General features: G+C 52.5%; 1 protein-coding gene across 6 annotated transcripts; it reads right to left on the bottom strand.

Moving 5' to 3' along the window:
• Window positions 1–385: 385 nt before the first annotated feature.
• On the bottom strand, window positions 386–24,536 carry SH3GLB2 (SH3 domain containing GRB2 like, endophilin B2). Of its 6 annotated transcripts, XM_053996088.1 has the most exons (12): window positions 24,443–24,536; window positions 16,358–16,499; window positions 15,921–16,049; window positions 15,091–15,224; window positions 14,524–14,616; window positions 10,723–10,785; window positions 6,653–6,676; window positions 4,081–4,170; window positions 3,780–3,880; window positions 3,277–3,291; window positions 2,434–2,695; window positions 386–1,802 (listed from the first exon to the last, which is right to left on the bottom strand). In XM_053996088.1, the coding sequence occupies exons 1-12, from the start codon at window positions 24,503–24,505 to the stop codon at window positions 1,695–1,697; spliced, it is 1,224 nt and encodes a 407-aa protein (XP_053852063.1). In that variant the 5' UTR covers window positions 24,506–24,536; the 3' UTR covers window positions 386–1,694. The 6 variants fall into 6 exon arrangements, with proteins under 6 accessions (XP_053852063.1, XP_053852064.1, XP_053852065.1 ...); XM_053996089.1 differs by lacking the exon at window positions 3,277–3,291; XM_053996090.1 differs by lacking the exon at window positions 10,723–10,785.
• Window positions 24,537–24,703: the final 167 nt, after the last annotated feature.

The raw sequence follows: 24,703 nt of genomic DNA, 5'->3' as shown, positions 1-24,703 counted from the left end.
CAGATCTAGTTTCCATAACAACTAAAAAAGTCTGTTTTATCTAGAATAGCACTTGGGTCTCTCAGCAGCTGAAGTCATCCTGCTCTATTTTTGCTTCAAGTGCAGGAGGAGCTGTTGTTTCTCAGAGCCCCTGAAGCTGTAGTACAACTGAGATGTGTCAGCTGGGAAAGGAACCACAAGGCTCTGACAGTGTGTTGGGAGTGCCAGGTGGGACAGGAAGGATGAGCAGCTTTGTTTTGCTTTTAACCCCAGCTTCCAAGCCTGGGGTAGCAGGAGGGCACTGCTTTCACCTGAGCTGCTCCCTTTGTCTCCCTGCTTGTCCCCACAGTCCCGTGGCTGGGGAGCAAGGACAGCCCTGAGCCCACAGAAGATGCTGAGGCAGGAGGTCAGGCAGTTTGTTTATTGGCAAATAAGTGCTGAAACCCATGAGCCCCACAGACACAGGTGCTCAGTGCCCTGTTACATTAGAATGGTCACGAAACCTTTGGGGAAAGTGCAAAAGATCAATAAACAAGCAAAGTTAGTTCTGACATACCCGGGGAAGGGTGTGAACAGAGTTTGGTGCAGGTGAGTTTCTCTTCCATCCAGCTTGAGTGGAAAACTTGTGACACATCAAGTGGAAGGTGAGCTCTAGCTAAGAGTTCATTCCAGAGTGAGCAGGCGCACACACACCTGAGCTAAACCACCCCACCCCTCCAGGACAGCCTGGGTCCTGGTGTGTGTGTGTGGCTAAGAACAGCTCCTGTGGGGGTCACAGCAGCTGGGACTGTCCCTTTCTGCACTAGGATGCACCAAGTCTGTTCACTGCTGACATGGGAGAGGAAACATTCATTAAATCAGTGATTCAGGGTGGAAATAAAGTCAGGCTAAAACATGCCTGGACAGACACACTGAAAGAAAAGCCTGGACAATAACACAGGGAGCAAAGCTTGTAAAAAGGCTTGTAAACTTTGCAGTCCAAGAGCAATTTCCCAGAGGAAATGCAAGCAAGATGCATGGTCCCTTGCACAGAGGTTTGGGGTTAGGCCCTAGGGTAGCAGGTTGGTCTTCACAAAGAAATCTTCCAGCTTCAGGGGACGGGGTAGGTGAGAGCCTCCAGCCCCAGGACAGTGACTGTGGCTCGTGGCCAGCCGTGCATTGCTGGCCTCCCACAGGAGGGCAGGGTGAGTGGGGTTAACAGGCTCCTAAATTTTAACTGCAGCCTCCTTGCCTTATGTGCTGGGACAGGTCAGAGAGGATGTGTGGGACACTTCCCTGCTGGAATGCTCAGTGGTTGGACTTGGGCAATTCTACTGCTGGAGAAGAGAGGAGGGGCAGACAGGCACTAACCCACACCAGACACAAGGAAAGTGTAACTGCTGAGCAGCTGCTGAGGGACACAGCTCACTCAGCCCAGGAAAGCCACTGGGAGGAACAAGACTAGGGCAGGGAAGGGAAAAAGTAATCAAGGAATCTTGTGCCATCAGGACTAACCTCAAAGCAGGCTGCAGTGGTAGGTAACAAATTCAGTCTTGGGTGCCATCAGCCCTTTCCCAAAACCTCACCATAACAGTTTTCCCACTTCTTTCCCACAATTCCCATATTAGCAATGGAGTGTTGACCCTGAAGAGAGCAATGGTCTCGGATGAAGAACTCCGCATTAGAAGTGCCAGATGAGGGGTGCATTCTGCTTGTACATTCTTCTTCCTTAACATTTAACTTAACAGTTCCAAGTAAGTGACAGGAACTTTCCCTTTCTGGTTCCCTCTTTCCCCTATGAGCCAGTCTGGATCCATGCCTGGCAGGCTGTACACAGTGATCATCTGAGGAGAGAAGACAGCACATTAGACAGGACCTTATTCTGCAGACAGAGCCAAGAAATTCAGTCAGATGAGGACTGAAAGAACAGTAATTCCTGAAGTTCATTTAACAGGCATCTATGCCCTTTCCCTGGAGCTATCTGCAGCTTTAACACAAGATCTATGGAAAACTGCCCAGTGATGTCCCTGTTGCTTTTTCATTCTCCAAAGTGACTCAAGGTACTTTAAACATGTTGCTATGTCATCCCTTCTGAATATGGAAGTTCAGTCTAGAGAACAGAAAAGTTTCCAACTTGTTGATTTTTCTTTTTTTCTTAGCATGATTAGAGCAGGCCTCCAGCCAACAGCTTATCCCATGGCTCTGGATAAGGCAGCTGTATTTGAGGGTCGCAGTGAAGATACTGAGTATTGGAGTATTTTATTTTGGGTATAGTTGGGCTTCAACAGGAGGAGTTAAATAGTAAATGGCCGTGAGCACAACCTCACTGCAATTCAGCAGATACTGGTATCCAGGAAAAGGCTCTATTAAGAAAGCAAGTTTTAGGGGCAGGAAAAGGAACCAAAGTCCTTTTTGGGCACACCATGGGCTGCTGGGTAGCTATAGCCAAATCCAACACTCAGGAAAGCCACCAACCTCATCTGCAAGAAGTGCCAGCTCGGTGCTGTCAGCTGCTTCGTAGTCGTAGAGGACTCTGGCCCTGCGTGTCCCACTGGCAGGAGGCTTGACTTCATTGGGGTTCAGCACACCCTCTGCCACGGTGTTGGGCACCCCAACAATTGTGGGCACCACTGGAATTGTAGGCACAGCAGGGAGCGTGGCAGCAGCAACAGCTGGAGGAGAGGTAGCGGCTGCGGGAGATGCGGATTCTGCGTTGCCCACGAATGTACCTGAAAATCTTACAGGGGAGAAAAAAAGCACAGTTCAGCGAGGCTCCAGCCTGAGGAACCACAACGAGCTCTTCCTTTCAGCAGTTGCTCTGCAGAGATGATGCTCAACACTTGCAGCCTACACACCTTAACATACCCATGCTGCCCTTCATGTGGGGCAACACCCTCAGTTCCCAGGTGCTGACTGTGCAGCAGGTGACACTGTGCCTATTCTGACTGCAGTGCTCTGTTTCACCAACTTGCAGAGTACCAGACTGATGTGTGGCACTGCAGAGGGGGCTGGGCAGGTGCTGCTCTCGCCTCTGTTTGACTGGGTCCATTGTGCTGTGTCCTTGCCCTGCTCTCACACAGTCTGTGTTACCTGTTCTGCCTGCTAATTCTTCTGCAAAGGGATGGGCATTGATGCTGTTGAACTGGATGCCACAGCTGGAGGCTCCCGGGCTTTGCAGGCTCTCTAGGGAGACACAGTGCTCAGGCTCAGTTATCTAAGGGGGTATAGCTCTGGCCCTGGCAGTGATCACACAGATACCCCAGAGTCACTGAGGGGAGGACAGCCCTCAGAGCCCATCCTGGCCAATATCATACTTACATTTCTCCTTTGGAGCTGCAGGCATGGAAAAAGAATGGAACAGGAGTGTGAGTGAGCACGTAGAGGCAACAGCCCCTCCTGCGTCAGGCCTGTGGCAGTACCAGACAGAACATCCCAGCCCACCCCACGGGATGTACAGCCAGCAGCACAGAATATGGAACCTGGGATTTGTTACTGCTGCAGCAGAGCATGCTCAGGCTCATTGCTTGGCAACAGGAATTTGAGTCCTGTGTGTGATTGAAATAATTTAGAGGAAGAACGTTCAAACTCCCATGGCCATCGAGCTTTGAGAGGGATGTAAAAATCCAATGGCAAAGCCTGCTCCAAATGCACCACCACCACCAGGACTGGTCACCACTCTGTAAACTCAGAAACTCTGTCACAGCTGTGAGGGCACTTTATAACTTCTGCCCAACACTATGATGTGGGAGGGGGAAAGAGCCCTGAGCTGGGGGTAAGGAGATCAATAACCCTCAGAGAATAAAAGCAGTCTCTTGTCTTACCTGCCCAGTTGCTTCTGTAGATCCAGCATGAACTGGTAGCACTGAGCATAGTAGTTGGTCTGAGACTCCACAAACTCGTGGAGACAGCGAAGATGATTCACCTGGAAGGAAAAGGACCATCAGCTTGGCTGAGTTTGGTTGCCAGGCACGGAAACTCTCTTGCTGCAGCTACTGCTCCCCTGAGGTACCCCGAATTTACCAGCTCTTCTACCCCTATTCCACATGCAGGACTCCATGATCCTCTTAGCAGGAGCCAAGAGTCTCTGTAGTCCCTGCCAGCCCGGTGCCCAGGAGGACTCACGTGTGTGCTGCTGATCCCCTCCAGCAGCAGACGGGTCACCTCTGCCTGCCGGTCGAAGTCGGTCTGTGTGAGCCTCAGCTCGTGCTCCGCCTGCAAACAGGAGGGGGGCTCAGGCAGCACAAAGCAGGAGCCCTGTGCTGCCTCTGCAGCCCCCTACCTCCACACCCCCTTTTGGCAGCAAGACACGGGTGCTGCAGGATCCACGTGCAGCTGTGACACTGAGCAGCAGGCACAAGAGACCCTGGGCTGGGATCCCAGAGACCTCTGGCTGTATTTCAGCCTGATTCCTTCTCAATCCTACATTGGATCACTGCAGGTGAGGGAATGGCAGCTCAAAACTGATGCATCTAGCAAGGAAGCTCTTACTCCCAAAAGACCAGAACATGAAGATGGGGAGGCTTTGTTAATCCTGAGGTATGTGGAAAGTCAGTCCCATGCCAGCTCCGGTCCCTTTAATCCCCTGTTTCTGCACCTGCAGGCATAGGAATGTCACAGCCTCCCTAGGCTTCTCTCTGGAAGTGCAGTGGTTTCGTTTTTATCACCACAGAACAAAGACTGAGGTCAGGCAGCATTTACCAAACTGCTGCTGCTGCTAATTAAATCTGCAATGGAGATGAACATCCCAATCCAACATCCACCCAAGGGTCTCCTTCGGGGCTAGTTACTGATTCTGAGCTAGGAGGAATTAAACACTGGTGAACAGCAGGCAGCTCCACAGCAGGCTGTGGGAATTCAGAGACAGACTCACACTGGAGACCCATCTCTCCCCCTGACAAACAGTGCATTTACACTGGGGCAATTCTGCAGTACCAGAACACCCAGGTGGATCCTGGCAAGGAGATCTCCAGAAGTGCTGGAGCAGCCAAGGGCTCTGGTGATGGCTCTCCCCTCCTGCTGATGGAAAAGGGTGACAAGCATCCCCACGTGTTGTCTGCAGTATTCCTTAACACCAGTGCTGGTGTCCTCTTGGGACATGCTGGGACTGGTCACAGGAGAGTGACACCACTCAGCTCCAGCTCACTGGAAAGAGAACCCTTCCCCTCCTCCAGGAGCGTGCAGCCATCAGAGCTGCCTTGGTGCAGGGGTTCCTTCTGCTGCTTTGGGAATGCCCTGACCATTCTGGCACAGGACTGACGTGTCTGGAATTGAGCCCAGAGGGCTGATCCAGCCAGGCTGACAGTCTCAGAGCAGAGACCACATCACTGCTGACCCCAGAGGAGACCCAGTATTCCCAGCAGGACAAGCTGGAGGTGCTGCTGGGGTCAGCACAGCTCTCATCTGGTAGCAGCATTACCAGTGTAGAGCCAGGCAACAACAAAGAAATGCTTTGACTGTCTTATAATCAGATTTGTCTATTTTAAGCTGCACCTCAACTGATCTATTTTCTTGCATCCTCTGTATGAAGGGGATTATTTAAAGGAGAAGGGGGAATGTAACAGAAAAAAAACAGTGCAATGCCTTCAAAACACCAAGTGATTTTTGCTCCTGTGAGCTGAGACTCCAGTATTCAGAGCTGTTTAAACTTGTGCCAGGCAGACCCAGCTCCATTTGGTGCTGCCTGGGATTTGCCTCTCCCTGCCAACTCTGAGCAGTTGCAGGACGTAGTTTCCTATAAAGCCAGAGCTGGATGGTGACCTGGGAGGCCCCTTCCAGTCTTGTGCTTCTCCAAGACATGGAGAACTTCAACATTTACTTACACACTTCGATCTATCCAAGCAGAATAGCCCAAAGAGAGGATAGAGGAACAGATCCTTGCATGCTCATAGCTGACTGTAGCCAGCTTGTTTGGTTGGGGGACTGAAGGATTTAAAGAACAGGAAGAGCTGGGTCAGGAACAGCCAGTCCATCCTGCAGATGCCTTGGAATAACAGCAACAAGCTGCTGTCATGCACAGCACACAGAACTTCTGCCACCCTGCACCTCAGGCTTCACAGCAATGCCTGCTGGGGGTGTTCAAGGTAAGAACAGGAGCCCAGGTGTCTCTGGAAGCTCCACGCTGTGCTGGAGCTCCACAGAGAGCTCACCCTGGTCTCAGTCTTCCATCCATCTTCATGGACAAGTCACACTTCCCTTCCAGAGCCTCCATGGATCAGAAGGGTAAGTGCAGCTCATCCAGAGAGAATCAACTCCACGAGGCTTCAAACCTCCCCCCCGACCGAGCTGCTCCCTGCAGCAGCTGGGGATGTGCTCTGTCCTTGCTCCAGCTCTGTGTGGAGCCAGCTGGATGGATTAGGGGCTACCAGAGGCACATGGAGGATCAGGGCCGTGGCCACAGGAGCAGAACTGGTCACACCTCAACCATCACCTCTGCTCCTGTCCCACAGTGCAGGGCTCTGAGCCTCCTTCTGCCACACGCAGACACACACCTGGATACCAGGGAAGTGTCTCCCACCAGGGACAGCCAACGGGCCCATGGCTCATCCCTGAACCACACAGAGGGATCAGGGCTGGGGCACGCAACAACAGCAGCGGCCCCTGATCCTCCCTGCCTGCGAGCAGGAGGGGTTCCACAGCACCCCTGTCCTCTGAACACCCCCAGAAGGTTTGAGCACAATTCCAGCTGGGTACTTACTTTTTCCACCTCGTCGCTCCAAAGCTGTAGGGGCCACAGAGCAACAGGAAAGGAGATCAGTGTTGGAGACGTCGCGAAGCACTCGGCATTAACACCAACAGGCAGGGACGCTCCATGGACACAGCAGGCCAACTCCAGGGACAAGCCAGCCCTTCACCCAGCAGCAGCTGCCAGATCCATGCCCCTTCCCCTCATTCCTGCACCCTCGAGTTCAGTTTCACAATGGGAGAGCAAGTCCCTGCCAGGGCTGCTACAGCCACTGCATTCCATGGGCTCCAGGAAAAAAAGGATTAACAGCAGAGTCCTCTGCACAGCAAGGCTCACTTTGCTGTAGCTGCAGAGGCTGGTGTTGGAGGACAGCCCTTCTTTTAGGATTGTGGAGAGGTAAGTGAGCTTTTTGAGCTCAGGCCACATAGAGGCAAGTGTTCCTCACCCACGGTCCAGAGAAGTGGGATAATCCACCCAGCCTGCACTGCCAACAGGCCTGTTCAGGCACAGCAAGGAGGAAGCAGGGGATGGATGCTGCCTCTGAGCCAGGCAAAACATCACACGACTCCTTCCTACTCTCCTCATCCACAGGGGCACACCTGAGGCAGCAGAACACTGGACACCTCCAGCTGCTTGTGGGATCTGGCTTCAGGACATGAAACAGTGAACAGAAGTCACACACAGCAATGGCAAAGGGAGAGAGGAGCCAGAAAAACACATTGATCCTTCCCAGAGGTCCTTGGCTTGGCCTTTCCTCAGCAGCCAACTGCTCTCTCAGTCCTGGCAATGTGAAATCCCCCTGATCTGGGAGCACAGCAGCCTGCAACACCCACACCAGTGGGGCCAGGGGAATGACCCCTGTGGAGCTCAGCTTCACCACCCAGTGTCACCTCTGGAGGTCTGGGAAGGTCACCAGACACAGCTGAATTTGCACTGGGGGCACCTGTGCAGGACATGGGTGTCAGAGGGAGAGCAGGCTCTGTTTGGACCAGGCTTTCCCAGTTGAGCTTTGCTCACCAACTGTCTTCAGGTGGGCTGTGGGAGCCTCAGGAGCAGAGAGACTTCAGCAGCCAATACAAGGAGCACCCACAGGACCTGCCTGCACTGGGGAGGGGCTGAAGCTCCTCTTACTTGATTGGCATTATTATACTGGTCTGGGTGCTGAGGCGTTTTCTTTGACTTTTATGGAGATGTTTTGTTACTGCAAATCAGGAATTGGTTTGAGTAAGGCCTGGCCAATTTCAGCCATGTGTAGGGACACAAGTCCCTTCCCCTTCTAAGAGCTCCTACTCTGGAAGGAGGTGGTGGCAGCATCCTGTAGGAAGCTGAGAAACAGATCCTGAACTGCTTCTCTGGCACAAGGCCTTTGCCAGCACATCCCCAGGGTTTTGGAGCAAGATTTACTACAGGAGCAAGGGAAGGCTCTCCTCTGATCCCAGGCCTTCCTACTCAGACACTGTGGACAGTACTTAAGCCATGGCAGCCCCATTTAATCAGTGCAGCACCCACTGAATTTGTAGCCAGATTTGTTTCTCTTCTGTTGCCTTTGCTGTGCCACCTCCAGAGCTGACCCTGTGGTGTTCTGGGACAGCCCAGCTTTGCCCAGGTCTATCCCCGGGCTAAGACTCTGTGTGGCTCCTTTTTGGACAGCTCAGAGAGCAAAAAAGGCCATGGTCTGCTATTGTCTTCCTGCACCCAGCTCAAGCCAGAGGAATCCTCCTTAAGGCACTCAATATGTTTTTCTTGGAATCATTCCTAGGAGTACAGCACATGGCAGGGTCTGAGAGAAAGGGATATTCAGGCTTGCACAGCTCATGTACACCTTCTTACACAAAAACAAAAGGTCAGTGTGGGAGAGAGGAGAAATGGCTCCTCAGCCTCCAACTCATACAAAACAAGGGAGGTGCTTTTTTTTTCTTGGATTTAATTCCATCTGAGCCTTCCTGTTGTGGAAGGGGGAAAAAAAAATAAAAGCACCGTGTTATCCACCTCTCCAAAAACCAACAAAGTAAATTTAGAATCCAAATCAGAGCCCAGCTGAGGGCGTGTGGTCCAGGAGAGAGCTGACCTGTTTGCTCACCTGTAAGACAAAGCTGTTACCTTGGGCATAACCAACCCCTCCCTCCAGAAAGGAGCCGAGCTCAAGAGCGAGGTGAGCAGCAGCACTGCTCTGCACTCTCAGTGCACACTAAGAAGTAGCACAAGGACTCTGGCCTGGAAGAAAAGCAGAGCAACAGGATGAAGAGCTCCTACCTTGCTGCAGTGCCTGACCCTTTGGGATGAATGCTGGGATTTGAGAGCTTGCAGCAAAGCAGTCCTGCCTGTACAGAGCCAGGGAGCAGCCTGGGCTCAGCCTGTGTTTTGCTAATTAGAGATGCAAACTGTCATTCAGGTCACCACTGCCAGTGCAGCTGGACTTCAGGTGGCCCTTCACCCACTAACTGCAGCCTCTGAAAGAGTTTTGGAAGCCACAAGGCCTGACACTGGTCAGGCCAACACATTTCCCACAGGCACTCCTGGTAGGAGGCCCTGCTGCGCAATCATCAAAGCCCTTCGGGTCAGTGCTGGCTGCTCTCCCCGAGCAGGAGTGCTCCCAGAGCCCTGCTCTCACTGCCCACTGCCACCAGCACTAGCAGAGCCTGATGAGGGAGCACTGAACTAGGCACAGATGTCCCAGGGTAGACACTTGTTGCTGGAACACCTCACAAAATCTGTTCTCCTGTTATGTTCCTGTATGTGGCACCTGCTCCCCAGAGCAGCCTTGCAATAGAGCAGAAGCAGATCAAGGTACTTTTTGGTGAGGGCTGGCTGTGTCCAGCTGAGTGTCTGAGCACTCCAGGAGATGCCAATGCATGTTGTACAAATTCTTGTCTTCAGCTGTGCTTTAGCCCTGCTCTGTTTAGAGGCAGGGAAAGCCCAGTTTCTCTCCTCTGGGTCTCCTAGAACTTAACTGCAGTCCCTTGGAACAGACCTTCCCAAGGGAAAAGCCAGAGCCACAAGCTGGCTCTGAGCTGCACTAGGAGACAGGAGAACTGAGCAGCATCACCATCAGCTTCTTCTGCAGGTCTCTCATCACTGAGCCTGAGACTGATGGAAATTGTTTTCTAATGTTGTGCAAAGCTATTTCTGATCCCAGCATCGCTCTCCAAGAAGGTCAGGACAGATCCCCCTAGGAACTAACACTGATGCTGTCAGCTCAGACACACCTCTGTCTCCAAATGGGATGGGTTTCCCATTAACCAAATCCAGCTTGTTTCCATAGTGTTTTTTGTTTCTGAGAAGGCTGGGCTGTCCTTTTTCATATCTGTTGATCCCACTCCCCAGCACTTCCATTCCCAATTATTCTATTAGCAGGCATCAGTGTTGTTCTGAATGCTAGTTAGGAAGCAAGATGATCAGTTTTCAACATTTTAACGAGAAATGTGACATTGTGCAGTGGGGAGCCATGAACACAGCATGGGAAGTCAATTGCTTGGCCACATCCACTCAGTGCAACAGAGTGGAGACACAGCGGGCTCTCACTCACCCGGGCACATCTGGCTGTGGAACAGCTGCCAACACAATGAAACTGTAATAAATGACCTCTGTTTGCAGAACAGACAAACCTGCACTGTTATTGACACTGGTGGCAGAGAGATTCCTCCGCCTTTGCTTGTCTTGACCAGCTTCAAAGCCTCTGACTCTGACACCACAGTACAGATCAGGCAGTCACGAGTGTGATACTGCCACTGTACAGCTGGAACCATCCAGAAACGCCACTCTTGGGGGTTGTTCCTCTCAATTGCTCCCCTAGCAATTAAAAACTATCAGAAGATCCCCACTAGAAATGTGGAAGAGGGCTGGCAGGGAAGCTGGTTTGGAAAGCAAACCCAGCTGCAAAGGGCCAGACCCTGAGTAGGCACCCCCACAGGGGTGATGTGAATCCTCGAGGCCGAGTCAGAGCCTGGGCAGCCCATGTCACATTAAAATGTTGAAAACAGCAGAGCACTAGGCCCGAGTTTAAGTCAGGTAGAGAGAGGGGCAGGAAGAGGTTGGAGAGGCAGTATCCAGGAGGAGGAGTATCCAGGAGGAGATGATCTTACCGCTGATGCGCTGGCGGAGAGCACGTAATTACGAGGTCTGGTTTCCTGAAAGTCAGGCACAGCCTGGGGGGGAATAGAGTGTCATGTACAAGGCACTAGAGGAGCCAACAGGAGTCACTGGGTGATGAGTGGAACAAGAGACCAGTGGCTTTTTTCCTGCCTGTGCTGGGAGTTTCGCTCAGATTCTGATGAGAGGCAGGAGGGAGGTCTCCTGACACCTCAGCAGCAGCGTGTGGAGGCCAGGCCTGTGCAGTGGGAGGTGGACTGGCTTGTGCAGTCACACCTGGTGCTTGAACAGCAGACATTCCTGCTGCTAGGAACTCTGCCTGTACTCACAGCTATCAGCTCATACAGCATGATCCCAAAAGCATTCCCATTCCCTTGCAGCCGGCAGGTTGCTCTTGCTGCATTAACTCAGTCCTGTGGGCAGGACCTCCCTTCCCCTTGTTTCCTGTCTACAGTCACTGTACAGGGCCTTGCCCTTAAAGCAGGAGTGTTCACCAGCACTGGAGCATCCCTTCCACAGTGACTTCTACTGCTCTCACTCTCTCCAAGCCACATTTCCTCCTAACAGCCAGATCTGCTGTTTTCAGGAAGGCACATGGCTTAGCCAAGCCAGGTCCAGCCAAAGGCAGTGTAGGAGTTTTCATCTCAGAGGTCAGGAAACCTCCAAACCACCTTCTCCATAGTTAAACTTCTGCCCTGGGGCGCGAAGACTTGAACACTCTGGAGATTTCCTCCCTGGAAGTGCAATGGATCCAGTCCACCCCCCACAGTTATGGGCTCACTAACCACCACATGACGTGGTGCTTTTATTCAGTTAAGACCAGGCCTCCTCCTGGGATGGCCTTTGGCTGCAGCACTACCTAAAGAGACAAACCAAGGAGCTGCCTGACATCAGGAATCCTCCTGGCCATTACTGCGCAGAGGCTGCTGTGTAGGGCTGGCACAGTCCTGCTGGATCCCAGCTCTGGAGTTAATCCCCTCTTTCCCTCTCCCAGGTTAATCTCTCTGCAGTCACCCAGATCCACTTATACACACTGACCCACTTTGCTGGGCCCCAAGCAGCCAGCTGGAATGAGTGACCAGTGTGTGGAAGAGCAGTCAGGCAGTCCCAACCATTTTTTTTTTTTTCATACCATTTGGGAGTTTTAGGGATGGCTGGAGGAAGGAATAAGGAGGAGCAATCCCTACTGCAAGTTAAACCTGAATATAGGGAGAAAAATGCACCAGTGAGGTTTGAGGCCAGCATAGCAAGTAGGCTGGACTCCTCCCTGTGGAGAGAAAGGATGTTTCAGAGAAATAGCTGCTTATGCTTTTTGGTTTTTGAAGATCAAGAGCAACTGAAGAAACCTCTCCTCCCATTCCCTGGTCTCCAGGGAGTCCCAAAACTAGTCACAGCACATGGGATGAAGCAGGCAAGCTTCTCTTGTACTTGTGTGCATGGACAAGTTGTATTTGCAAGCAGCGGTCAAAAGGGACCCACCTCCCTCCCCCTTCCACTCTGGTAATGGGGAAAAGGGACAAAACAGCAGCACAACCAGATCATCCTGCCTGTCATTGTCTCTGGGCTGCCCTTCCAGAGAGGGACTGGCCACCCAACCCCACCTCCTCCTGCCTGCAGCTGGAGGAGCCCGAGGGGGTCTTCAGGGGAGCCCCTGCCTCTCTTGAGCACTGCTTGCAGGCAATGTGGATGGACCCAAGGGATGCTCCAGAGGGGCTGCAGGCAGCTCTCTGACACTCCCATCCTTCTGGAGCACCTTCCCCAGGCAGCCACAGCCCTGATCACGCTCAGAACATGCTGCAGGGCCAGTCCCAAAGGGACAAAGGAGATATGAATTTTCTTTTTAAAAATGGGAAAGAGACAATGAGAGGTGTTAAAGGAAAAAAAAAATCACAGCACTGTTAGCACAGTCAATACTCACATCTCCCTCACACTGAGCAAATCACAAAGAAACAAAACAAAAAGGTTAGTAAACAAAACAGCATCAACAGGGGGACAAAGCACAGAGTCCGTGGGAAATGCACAAGCCCAGGTGCTCCACAGCAGCTCACGGGGTCTGGGCAGCAGCTCCAGGGGCATCAGGAGACAGAAGCTGTGGGAACACGAATTTGCACTACAGAGGGGAAGAGCAGCAAGAGAGAGGTGAGCTGGGAGAGCTGGGATACTTCAGCTTGGATGGGGAGGTGTGACACAGGACTCCAGGCATGTTCCAGGGAATGCTGTGATCTAGATGAGGTGTTTAGAGCAGAGGAAGCAGCTCTCCCCACTGCTGGGAGCTTCCACCTTGTCATCCAGCAGTCAGGGAGGCACCCAGAGCCCAGGGACTCCACCCTTAGGCTGAGCTGGGTGAGAGATGGGTCCCCACAGCAGCAGCTGAATGTGCTCTGCTGCTGTGGTCAGTGTTTCAGCAACTCTGCTACTTTTAGGCTTGGCTTGGGGCAGACACCCTGGAAAGCTTGGATTGACTCTGGAAAGCCTGGATTGGCTCTGCACCTGCCTGGGGCACCCCAAAAGTTCCAGTGGGAAACAAAGTTTTTCTTTTCCAGCTACAGGGGAGTCCCTAAACCAGGAGTGTGTGTGCAGGTGAGAGGTTTTGGGATCACCTCCTGTAGGAAGCAAGGTAAAGAGGGTGGAAAGGGAGGAAGAACAGGAAGTATCTGAATTCCTGCTCTGAGCTTAAAGATAAAGCAATGGCCACCAGTTTCCCCTGAGACTGGGGGCACTGTCCCCTTCAGATGGGGAATGGGGGATTCCTGAACTTACTTTCAGAGGATCTGGGGAACCTGGCTGATTAGAGAAGGCTTTTTTAATAGGGCAGCTACTACTTCTGTTCACAGCTGCCCTGTGTAGGTCTGAGCACTCTGTCAGGGCTGCTGAGCTTAGCACAGCTTCCCCATCTGCCGTGGATGTAACAGGAGCTGGAGGAAAGGGGAAACACCTGGGAACTGGCTACCCAGGGAGAGACAAGGCCAGAGGCCCAGCTGGCAGATGGTTAGAAACAGGCTCATAGCAGGGCTGCTGGGCTGGTATCCCAGTGCATCCCAGAAACTGACTGACAAGGACAGTCTGATTCTGACTCGCACACATTTGCCAGTTGAGCTCCTGGCCCCAAGGCAAAAGCAGAACTTGGCAGGTCCTTGTGCCAACAGCCAGAGCTCTACAGTATGACAACCAACTCCAACCAGGCCTTCCAGGGAACCCATCAATGCCCAATGTGATGAATTCCCCAAAGCCAGAGGGCAAGACAAGCCTGTAACTAGAGCACCATGAACAGAGAGGCTCAGGGACAGACCTTGTAGCCAGTCTAACCCTGGCCACCCCTTACAGGCTCCCACAGCACTCCTGCCTGGGAGCTGGCAGAATCCTAACTAGTCTGACAGCCCAGGACTGCTGCAGAGCTCCAGCAGCCTTTCCCTTGTGCACCTCCCAGCTCAGCTCTCTCTTGGCTTGGTTTAAGATCCCCTGTGAAAATTAGCAAGTCCTCAGAAGATGCAGCCTTTTAGTTACTAGCTCAACTCATCCAGCAACCCTGATCAGTCAGGAGGCAGGAGCCTGGGTCAAGTGCAAGTTTCCAGACTCCAGAAGCTCACAACTGTTTGCTTCAACAATTCCCCCAAGGGAGGACATCTCAGAAACAGGCACATGGCTCCTGCTCCCAGGTCCCTTCCACCCCAGATGAGGAATTCCCCCACCCATGCCTGCCAGAGACAGGACACAGCAGGGTAGCCTAATTTTTGACCATGTGAGCCAAGCCCTGGGGCCAGAAGGACAGGGAGGGAAATGAGGGGAGGAGTTACCGCTGCTTTTGCCTCGGCAGCTTTGGCCTTCTTCAACCTGGCTTTGCAGGCATCCAGATCCAGGCGTCGGTTCTGCAGGATCCTCCTCTCTTTCTGGAAGGGACAGGAGATGGCTCAGAGCACATTGCTTAGAAGCAGGGTTGAGGAGGGGATGTGGTATCACCTAGGAATCGAATCTATTTCTTTATTAAAACATGCCATGGAGAAAGAACCAGTTGCTATGCTCATCTCCTGAGCAAGAGTTTTGGGGCTGGTTGCCAGGGATACAGGATAACCTCCTGGAAACAGGGCAGCCTGTGATGGGTGGTGCCCACAAGCTGCAGGAGTGGGGAAATGAGTTCCTTTTTTCATGCACATCAGCTGGCAACCCTTCCCTATCAGAGAAGGAACCCAAGCAGATCTAGGGCTGGTACTCCCTCATCCTTGCATTCCTTAATGGGAGAGGTAGGGAGTCATCCTTTAGCATAGGGAAAGAAAAGGGGTTCTCTTAGCACCGTTTCCCTCTGCCCCTGCCCTCCTTGTCTCCAGGGACATGACAAGCTTCCCCTTCCCTGGTACCACACTCACAGAGATGGTTCTCCAGTCCCCTTCCAGGAAGTTGCGCAGTGGGGTCAGGAAGCTGATGGAGGCAGAGCGGATGAATTCCCGTTCCGCTGCACCCAAGCGCCTCTGAGTCTCTCCAACTTTTATCAAAGTCTTTCCTGCAACAACAGGAACCTTCAGCTCCAGAGAAACCAATTAACATCTGTTGGCTTCAGCCAACTCCCCCAGAGCTTCCACACTGCTGTTCTGGGGGACACAGGCACAGCTGTACCTGGCCTGGGCAAGGTGACCGTGCCTGCCCCACCCCAGCTCCAGCCCTACCCACTCTGCTGTTGGCCTGAGGCATCTTTTCATTGCTCCCAGGGCAGCTCTGATCTTATCTACCTGCTGAGGCACTCATGCCACTGATGTATTTTACTGCTCTACCTGCTTGCACAGACTGATCCTTCTTTGCCTCATAAAACAGAGGCACAGGAGCAGAGCAGCAAATTAAAAAGCACCAGAGCAGAAAACATGAGTTGATTAGGCAGTGTTGGCTATAGATGCAGTTACAGCTGCTGTGGCTGTAACAGGACTCACTATTGAACAACTATTGATTTGGAGAGCAGGAACAAAGCTCATGGCAGGGGCAAGGACAGCTGGAAGTGAAGGCTGTGTCTAAGTGTAGGTCTGCTACTTAAAGAAGCCCAAACCTCCCCCAGGAAGGGACAACTGTGAGGATTTAAGAGCAGGAAGATGCTCTGTGTGGTCAGGAAGGAGCCTGCTGCAGACATCTCAATGCAAAACAGTATTAGGGATATTCTTTTGGGAAGGGATGGATCCCCAGGACTTCTTCATTAGCCAGGCTGACTTACCATAAGGTGTCCCTGGCCCAAAGTCATTGGCTGCCTCTGTCATGTACTGTGCCAGCAGCTCCCCATTGGTGACCCGGGAAGGCACCTTCCGGTCAAGCTTCTCGTACAGGAATTCTTCTACTCTGGCACCTGGAGTGGGAACACCAGGGAGCCTGAAAGAGGGTCCCTGAACTGGGATTCATGACAGCCCAGCCCATGCAGTCCTCAGTGATGCACTGGACAGCAGGCACCAGTGTCAGGAGCAGGTGTCCCCGCCCCAGGGCACTGCCAAGCTGTGGGGTGCTCTCAGCTGCTCAGGGAAGAAGGAGAGGCGCTGCAAAGACAAGTTTCTCCCAAGCCCCATGAACTCTACAGGGCTCCCTGCCAGAGGCCATGTCTTTCAGCACTGAGCTGCAAGTGACATTTGTCCTTCAAGCCTTAGGAGAAGCTGGACTTACTCGGGTTTGGCTGTAGCAGAACTTCAGTCTGACGCAAGATCTTCTCTGTCCAGTTCTTTGTGCAGTCTGCCCTGGCCAGGAGGTTTTCAAAGTGGGCATCAAGTTCAGTCTTCTCAGCCTGGCCCAGCTTTTCTTCAGTGAACTGCAGGAAGAAGGCAGTCATTAGGTCTGTTCTTCCAAAGCAAACTGACAGTGTGTTAGAGAGCTAATAAGGGACAGTGAAGCTGCTTTACCTTAGAATAGAGCTAAAAATGCTTCAAGGTATCATTCTTTTTTCCCAGCTATCTTTCAGGGGAAGAGGGCAATTTTTTTTGCCCAAGAGTAGAACAAGCATTGGGCTAAAAATAGACTCCAGGTTTGAGAGGTGTTCCAGAATAAGTAACTTTTAATAAGATCTAGTACAGAAATACTCCAGGTGTGAGGGATCTATTTAAATATGCACATGGCTTCCACTGCTTCATGCAGGAGAGCAACAGACCTCCTCCACATGAGGCAAGGTGCTAAATCCCTTCATCTCCTACCAACCAACTCTGTGTCCTGCAAACCCAAGGGGTCAGGAATGCCACTACCACCTGAAGTCAGGAGACTCAAACTTAGCACTTAGATAAAACCACTTTCAGCAAGTGACTCTTCTTCTGGGACACACTCTGAAGCAGGGAATTGAAACATAACACTGTCCAACTCTTCTCAGCACTCAGATTCGTGCTGGCAATGGACAATCCCTCCCTCTGCAATTCCTTTTAAGTTTAAAATTAGCAGCAGGGAGAATTAGATGGTGAAAGTCTCCAGTGTTTTCATACTGGGCAGTGGCATCTGACCAGGTTTGTCAGTCAGGAGATGCAGCCTCAGATGGCCTGGACACCCTCCATTGCAGAGGGATTTCTGAGAGAAGGGCCCATTCCCTCTCATCCCATCCCCATTTCTTACTTGCTCCTTTCAGTGAAGTTGGCCAATTTCATTGTATTTTTAAGCACAATTCCCTGCCCTTGACAGAACCAGCATCTTGCTGGATCATGGTAAAAGACCCTTTGGACAGCTGTGCCATTTGGGGTCCAACAGAGGCTCCAGTTGTCCCTTAACCCTTGTTAATGGTCTCTGATGCCATTGCTGAGTCATCAGGACATGGTGCTGTGCAATACTGGCACAGTCAGATGCCAAAGATAAAAGCCTGGCTAAATTTCTGAGATGAAATGCAGCTCCTGTCTGGTCTACCACTGGTACCTTCTCCTCTCTGCTTCCCTACAGCCACTAGGTGGGCTGAGATGTCCCTTCCATGGGGTCTTGATCTGGTGTCTGCTGCCCTTCTGAAAGGCTTCCTGGCCAGCTCTTTCCTTCCCCATCCAGCCCGATGCTGGCAGCCAAGTGAGATAAGGAGAGCCCAGAGCAGGGGCAAACAGCCCTTGGAGTCCTGTTACCAGATGTCTGAGATATACAAGCCCTGCAGGTATGTTTACACAGCGACCTGTTTGGCACCATGAGCTCCAGCCACTGGAGTGCTTTGTCACATGTGGGTGGTGACAGGTCCTCAGCTGCAGGGACAGGGATCCTGTCGCTGGTCTCTGCACCAGCAGCCCCTGGTTACTGGCATGTAATTTTACCTAGGTCTTGCCATGGTCCCCTGGCCACTGCTGGACAGGGGTAAAAGCAGATTTGAGGTGAGAGGGTGTTTGTATTGTCTGGTCTGTGATTTCTTTGGGGGTCACACATGGCTCTCAGTGGCTGAGGCTGCTTTCCTCTGTCTGGGAGCCCAGGGTTGTTTTCAGAATCTGCCAGGCTGGGCTGAGTCACTGCCATGCAGCAAACTGGGACTTCCCAGGTATCTGGCACCAATTCTTGAGTCATCTGTTAAAGATCTTTCCTAAACAAGCCAAGACTCTTTGATGCAAAGGTAAGTCTTTCCCACCCCCTTTTCCCAGACAGCATTTTTAGACCTCATCTCACTTTCAACTCCAGCTCTTTTTTCCTGCAGTTTAGGCCTATCCTGCACCAGCATCTGCCCTGGAGCTGTCAAACCTAAACCCAGTTTCTTATCAGCTGAACTGAGTCAGCTTCTTACAGCATTGCTGCAGTGCCAGATCACTGCTGAAGCCCTCCAGCATCTCCACAGTGCTACTGCCACTGTCCTGAACCACTCCAGCTCTGGGGTCCTTTGCTCTATTAGCAAGTGACATCTTTGGCATCACTGTCCTCTGCGGCTGTTTTGTGTAACTCAGTGCAGGGGTCACAGCTCAGCATTTGCCAGAACTCAGAAACTCCATTTTTATTTCAAGTCAGGCACTGAAGCTGTTTGTCTTGCAACAAGGCTGAGTGCAGCACAGGATCACAGCAGGCCTGGGGATGCCTGGCAATGCCATAAGGGGAGGGTGGGCAGGAATCTCAGTCACAGCCCCTGGTTCCAAAGAGTCAGGCCAGAAAACAATCTCTTATTCAGGCTTTCTTCCAGGAATGGGAAGGAGGGCATGAAGGTCGGGAAGTGGGTGCAAGGCACGGGAGGCTGGGACTCCACTGACACTTAACTCCCTCAGTGTCCCCCTGACCCCTGCCCAGAGCTGGATGTGCTGAACCCAGCCCAGGCACAGCCTTGGGTGCTTGGTGCCTCACTGCAGAGGCTGCCCTGGGTGCTATCCCTGCCCAGTGCTTCCTCCTCCTCCTCCCTGCGCAGAGTCACTGATCCAGCTCAATTTGACCTCTAGTGGGACTTTTTAGACCTATCAGAGAACCCACCCGACTTCACAGCAGAGGTGGGGATGTGCCATGAAGTGCAAGGAGAGCAGGACCACCTGCTGCAGGAGCAGCCTGCCATGAGATCAGATGAAGCTTCTCCTGGAAGCACAGCCAGAACAGGAGATTACAGGTAAGCTACACTGACCTACAAGCTGGCTTGTGTTTTTGTCTGGAGCAAGTGGAAATCTGAGATTTTGGGTAGCAAAGATCTCAGCTGCTGGTCCCTTCTTACCTGGCTGCCCAGTGAAAAGAAGGGTAGAACAGCAGTTTATGAAATTTGGCTACTCAAGCACTTCAGGCAGAACTCCCCTGTAAAGGATTTATATTCCTGAGAATCTGTTTTCATAACACAGAAATTTGATTTAAAAGATTTCACTGTGACACCAAGAGATGCAGGAGAAATGAACTAATCATACTCTCAAGCCTCCTGACTGTAAAAAGACAGATTTTGAGTATTTTATGTCTTGTTGCTCCCAGACTAGAAGCACTGCTGTTTTTAACAACAGATTGCCAAAAATGGGAGTGATACTGGGTTTTATCAAGTTGATTTACAGGCTTGGTGCAGATCCCTGGGGAAAGAGGCAGGGCTGGCAGAGCACAGGCAATTGCAGTGCTGAGAAGAACCTCCAGCTCCTCCATCCTGCCGTGGCAGAACTACTCCCATTTGTTTTCTAGAACCTGAGGGCTGGGTCAACAGCTCTGAACCAATTCCCAGATCTGGATCCTGGGATCATGAGCCAGGTGGCAGTGCTGAGAGGCTGTTCCCCTGCAGGAAACATCCTTGCAGCTGACCCAGAGCAGGTGCTTAATAATGCAGGGCAGCCTTTTGTCAGTGCCACTCTCACTCTCCAGGAAGAGCAGAGTTGTGCTGCATTCCAGGACATCAATAATTCAGCCAAAGGTTGGGTTTCCTCTGGGAGGCTTGGCTGGCCAGCAGAAATAAGATGCTTTATCAGGGCCCAGGTGGGCAAACAGGGTGACCCAGCAGGAAATCAGCACTTGAGCCACAGCCCCAAAAGGAGCATGGATGTGCTGGACTGCAATTAGGGCAGCTGCCCTGAGCATTCACAGCTTGGGGAAAAGCCCCTTCTCCCAAGAGAGCTGGCAGACACATGTCTGGGATGTCAGGAGGGCCAGCAAGTAGTGCTGAGCTGGAGGGGCCCCCCTGCACTACAGGTACAGATCAGACAGGCTGGGACTGTGACTGAAGGACAGAGTTTGGCTTTAAAATAACCCGTGCTGAAAGCACCAGCACCTTCATTTCCTTCAAAGGGGAATAAAATCCCAATAGAATAAAAGGCCAGGCCTGTTTGCTGTGGTCTCTGACAGGGTGGCTGCAGCCCCCTTGCAGAGGATCTGGTGGCAGAGTTCAGGCCCTTATACCACTTGCAGGGTCCCTGTTTTATCCAGCTGGACGTTACTTATGACTTTCCACTTTAGATTACAAAGATCAAACTGGAGCTAGGAGATTTAAACCAGGAATAGTCTCCTGTAGCTGCCAGTAGATTTAGACTATTGGGTTTTTCAAAGCCTCCAAAACACAGCAACATTTGCTCTTTTGGTGATCAAAAGCACAACACAGTCAGTTCAGCAAATCTGGCTCCCTCTTTGCACAGGGTTGCAGTGGGAAAGAAGCCACAGCCACTCAGCATCTGAAAACTACCTGATTTTCAGCAACTCTGGACCAGATAGAGAGTCTGCTCCAAGTATTTGGTCACCAGGAGGCAGAAAAGCCAGGCTGGGAGCCAAGTGAAACTGTGCTAGAGGACAGAAGGAAGCCATTAACAGGGACAGCTTGGTTAACTCATGAGCACAGCGTTCAGGAGAGGAAAAACACTGCGATGGTGGCTTGACCTTGGCTGGACGTGAGGTGCCACCAAGCCTATCATTTCCTTCCTCAGCAGAACAGGGGAATTGAAAATAAAATGGAAAAACCTCATAGTTCAAGATAAAGTTTAATGAAGAAAAAGTTGTGTGTGGAAGCAAAGGAAACCAAAATATTTTCTTGTCTTCTTCCCATCTGAAGTGACGTGTGACCACTTCCTGGGAAGCTGGGCCTCAGTACGTGCCCAGGTTACTCCAAAAGACAAATGTGCTCTGTAGTAATGTCCCACCTCCTCCTCTCTCTCAGGTTTTATTGCTGAGCAATGTCCTGTGGTATGGAATAGCCCTTTGGGCAGCTTGGGTCAGCTGTCCTGGCTGTCCCTACCAAGACCTTGTCCTTTCCTTGGGTCACCTTCTGCTCTCTCAACTTTTAAAGTGTGAACACTAATACGGTTGGCAAGCAGAGGGTTTATTTTATCTACTAATGATAAAAGTCTATTTTATCACCAGAGTTCAGGGAGCTGGGGCAGTCTGTCTGTCTGCAGGGGCTCCAAGATGAGTAAGTCAGCCTCTAGCTGTTTTAGCAATGACATTAGGGGAGGATAAGCACCCAAAAGCTGTATTCACCGTTGGGCATTTTCCCCCAGAGCCTGCTTACATCAGAACTGCCAAAAGACAGACACCTACAGCGATTTCCAGACCTCCCTGAAAGAGCCTGGCTTGCAGCCTATCTAGAACAGAGACATCCAGTGTGTGACCACAGAGCTTCCACTGGCCAAGGTTTGGGATCAGACCCACTGAGTGATGACTGGAAGGTGCATCTGATCAAAGAGAGAGGCCCTTCTTCAAGTGAGGATGAAGAGTGACTTGTTAGGAGTGTGTCTGCAGGTGCTGCATCCCCTCAGAGAGTACAGATCTGATGGCTGCAACTGGTGCAAGTGTCAACAGAGGCCATGCTCAGGTGAAGGCTGAATCCTGTACAAGCTCTACACCCTTGCAGTGCCCCAGCCTAGAAGCTCATTCCCCACTCCCAGGGTAGCAGAGCTGTTCACTTCTTTCCTACCCCAAGGTTCCTGTCTGCTCTGCTTTTCTGGAGGAGTCCTGTGACTGAAGCCTGAAGAAGGAAGAGCCAGGTAAAGGAAGCACTGGGTTTGAGCTGTTTTGATTGGGTTTTGTCATGAGGAGCCTAGTCCAAAATCATTCTTCCAGCACCTGTGTTGGGTTGTATTTGACAGATTTCAAACCAGCTCCTGCCCTGAGCCAGCCCAGAGGTGCTGTGCTGACCATGCCCTGTCTCCTTTCCCCCTGGCTGAGCTCTAATTCCAGTTCAAGTAAAGCTCCTGTGTTGGTCAGACAGCTCTGCCAGACAGCAGGAGCAAATGCTGTCTGAGTGGAACAGCACATAATGGCCAGTCCATTTATCTCCCAGTTGCTGCAGTTCCAGTAAAACATCACTTTGTTAAATGCCTGGAGCTGGAGAAAGCATCTCCAAATGCTACAGAAAACAGCTTTTTCTAGACAGCTTATTCCCATCCTAGAAGATCTGCAGTGCTAAAGAGGGCTACAAACCCAGCCCTCACTGCCCACAGCAGAGCTCAGCTGTCAGTGGTGGCTCTGGGGGAGATGGGGCAGGGCTCACCCACACCAGGGCTCCGTGGGCACCCAAAAAGGCTGAATTCCCCCAGCAGTGACCCCTCAGGAGTTGGTTTTCAGCCTCAGAGATCTCTTTCCTTCCAGTTCTCCCTCCTTACACACCTGCTCGCTGTCCACAAGTGCCAGTGCTCATTTGGTTTCAAGAAATTACTACTGTAATTAGGCATATGAATATTCATGTACGAGACAGTGGAGTAGGTGTAGCAGGCAGCAGCCACGATTTATAAACGCCTCCTTGCTCTGGAATCACTGTGTGCAGACGCTGTTCCCAGGCCTGTCTCCTTCCTACGCCTTGGAGCTAAAAAACACTTATCAGAGACTTACAATAAGGCTTCTAAACAGAAGATTTCTTTCCAGCATTTCTTCTGCATCCAAGGTCATTTGCATGAGAACAGCATCTTTAGGTTTTCCATCTGCTCCTTATTTTGCACCTGTAGTTAATATCTCCCTTTTTCATAACATATGACTCACTGGCACGGTTACAGGAGGTGATATCTGCTTACAGGAGACCGGTCCTCAACAGAGCCAGAATTACTCCACTGCACAGAAGGTCTGGAACGAGGCAGCTCTGCTCTCTTTGTTTACCAGCCCCCACACAATAGGCAGAGCAGGAAGCCCAGTCCCAGAGCCACCAGCTGGACCTCACCTTCCAGGCAGGATCCCAACCAGTTCTGACCTGCCTCTCTCCTCTCCTGGCCAAACAAGAGCAGTTTTTCACTCGTTATGCCCAAGAAATGAATACACTCAGCAGCTCCATCTCACCACCTGCTGCACGTCTGCTGCTCGTGTGTACATTGGTTTCTTCACAGCTCCAGGGAGTGTTAATTCATCCCCAGAAGCTCCTGATCTCAAGTTTGCGAATATCAGAATATTTTGAGGTGGAAGGACCCACAGGGATCATCGAAGTACAACTCCTGGCCCTGCACAGAAACAGCCCCAAGAATCCCGCTCTGTGCCTGAGAGTGAGAGCGTTGTCCAAACACTTCTGGAGCTCTACAGGCCCTGGGACCGTGCCCATTCCCTGGGGAGCCTGCTCAGTGCCCCAGCACCCTCTGGGGGAAGAGCCTTTTTCTAATTCCAACCTAAACCCCCCGACTCAGCTCCTGCCATTTCCTCGTGTGGCCCTGATGCCTCAGCAGCCCTGTGAGACCCAACCTGCCGGCTCTCAGCAGCTCCTTCCCGTCCCTTGGACGTCCCAGTGTTTTCCCAGGACTCGGGATCTCCTGCTCCTCCCCAAGGGCTGAAGGGCAGACCAGGTGCAGGGCACCTCCACCACCCTTCCCCAGCGACAGGAACCACCCCACAGACTCCCACATGATGGGGGTTGGAAGGGACCTCTGGAGGACATCCCGTCCAAGCCCCCGGCCAAGGCAGGGTCACCTGGAGCAGGTGACACGGGAACGCGCCCAGGTGGGTTTGGAATGTCTCCAGAGTGGGAGACTCCACGTCCTCCCTGGGCAGCTCCTCCAGAGCTCTGCATCCCTTCCCGGCGGCTCTGGGCACGGACAAAGCAGCCGTATGCCAGACCACACAGCTTTGTTTAAGGTCAACAAGCGCCAGGCACGAACGTCCCCCCGCACTCCCCTCCCCATTCCCAGCACCGTCCCCGGGGCTCTCCCCTTGGACCTTCCCCGGCACCCCCGAGCCATCGCCGGGGGCGATGCTCCCGAGGGGATGCTCCCGAGGGGATGCTCCCGCGGGTGATGCTCCGGGGGCTGCGGCTCACGCAGACGGACGCACCCAGCTCCGATCCCCCTCTGCAGCCTCCCCGGGCCCGAGCAAGCCCCCCCGGCTCCGCAGGGGCCTAGACCCGCGGATCCCCCGCGCCTCCCGCCCCGCGTCCTCCGGGCGGTGCCGCTGCCGTGGCGACCCGCCCCGCCTCACCTGCATGGCGCGGGAGAAGAAGACCCCCGCGTCCGACGCCAGTTTCTTCACGTTGAACTCCATGGCGGCCCCGAAGCCGCCCCGGCCGCGCCGCGCCCCCGCTGTCACCGCGCCCGCCGCGCCGCCGCCTTTTATAGCGTCGGGTGACGCCTGCTCCGCGCCTCTTAAAAGGGCTGCGGCTGCTTACAGGGTCCGTGAGCTCCGGCAGCGCCTCGGCGGGCGGGGGCGCGGGCGGCGGGCGCGGCCCCTTTAAGCGCGGCG

The sequence above is a fragment of the Vidua macroura genome, chromosome 21 (genome assembly GCF_024509145.1).
Source record: "Vidua macroura isolate BioBank_ID:100142 chromosome 21, ASM2450914v1, whole genome shotgun sequence".
NCBI classification, from domain to species: domain Eukaryota; kingdom Metazoa; phylum Chordata; class Aves; order Passeriformes; family Viduidae; genus Vidua; species Vidua macroura.
The sequence above is the reverse complement of the archived record's forward strand: the minus strand, read 5'-3'. Positions and strand labels throughout refer to the sequence as shown.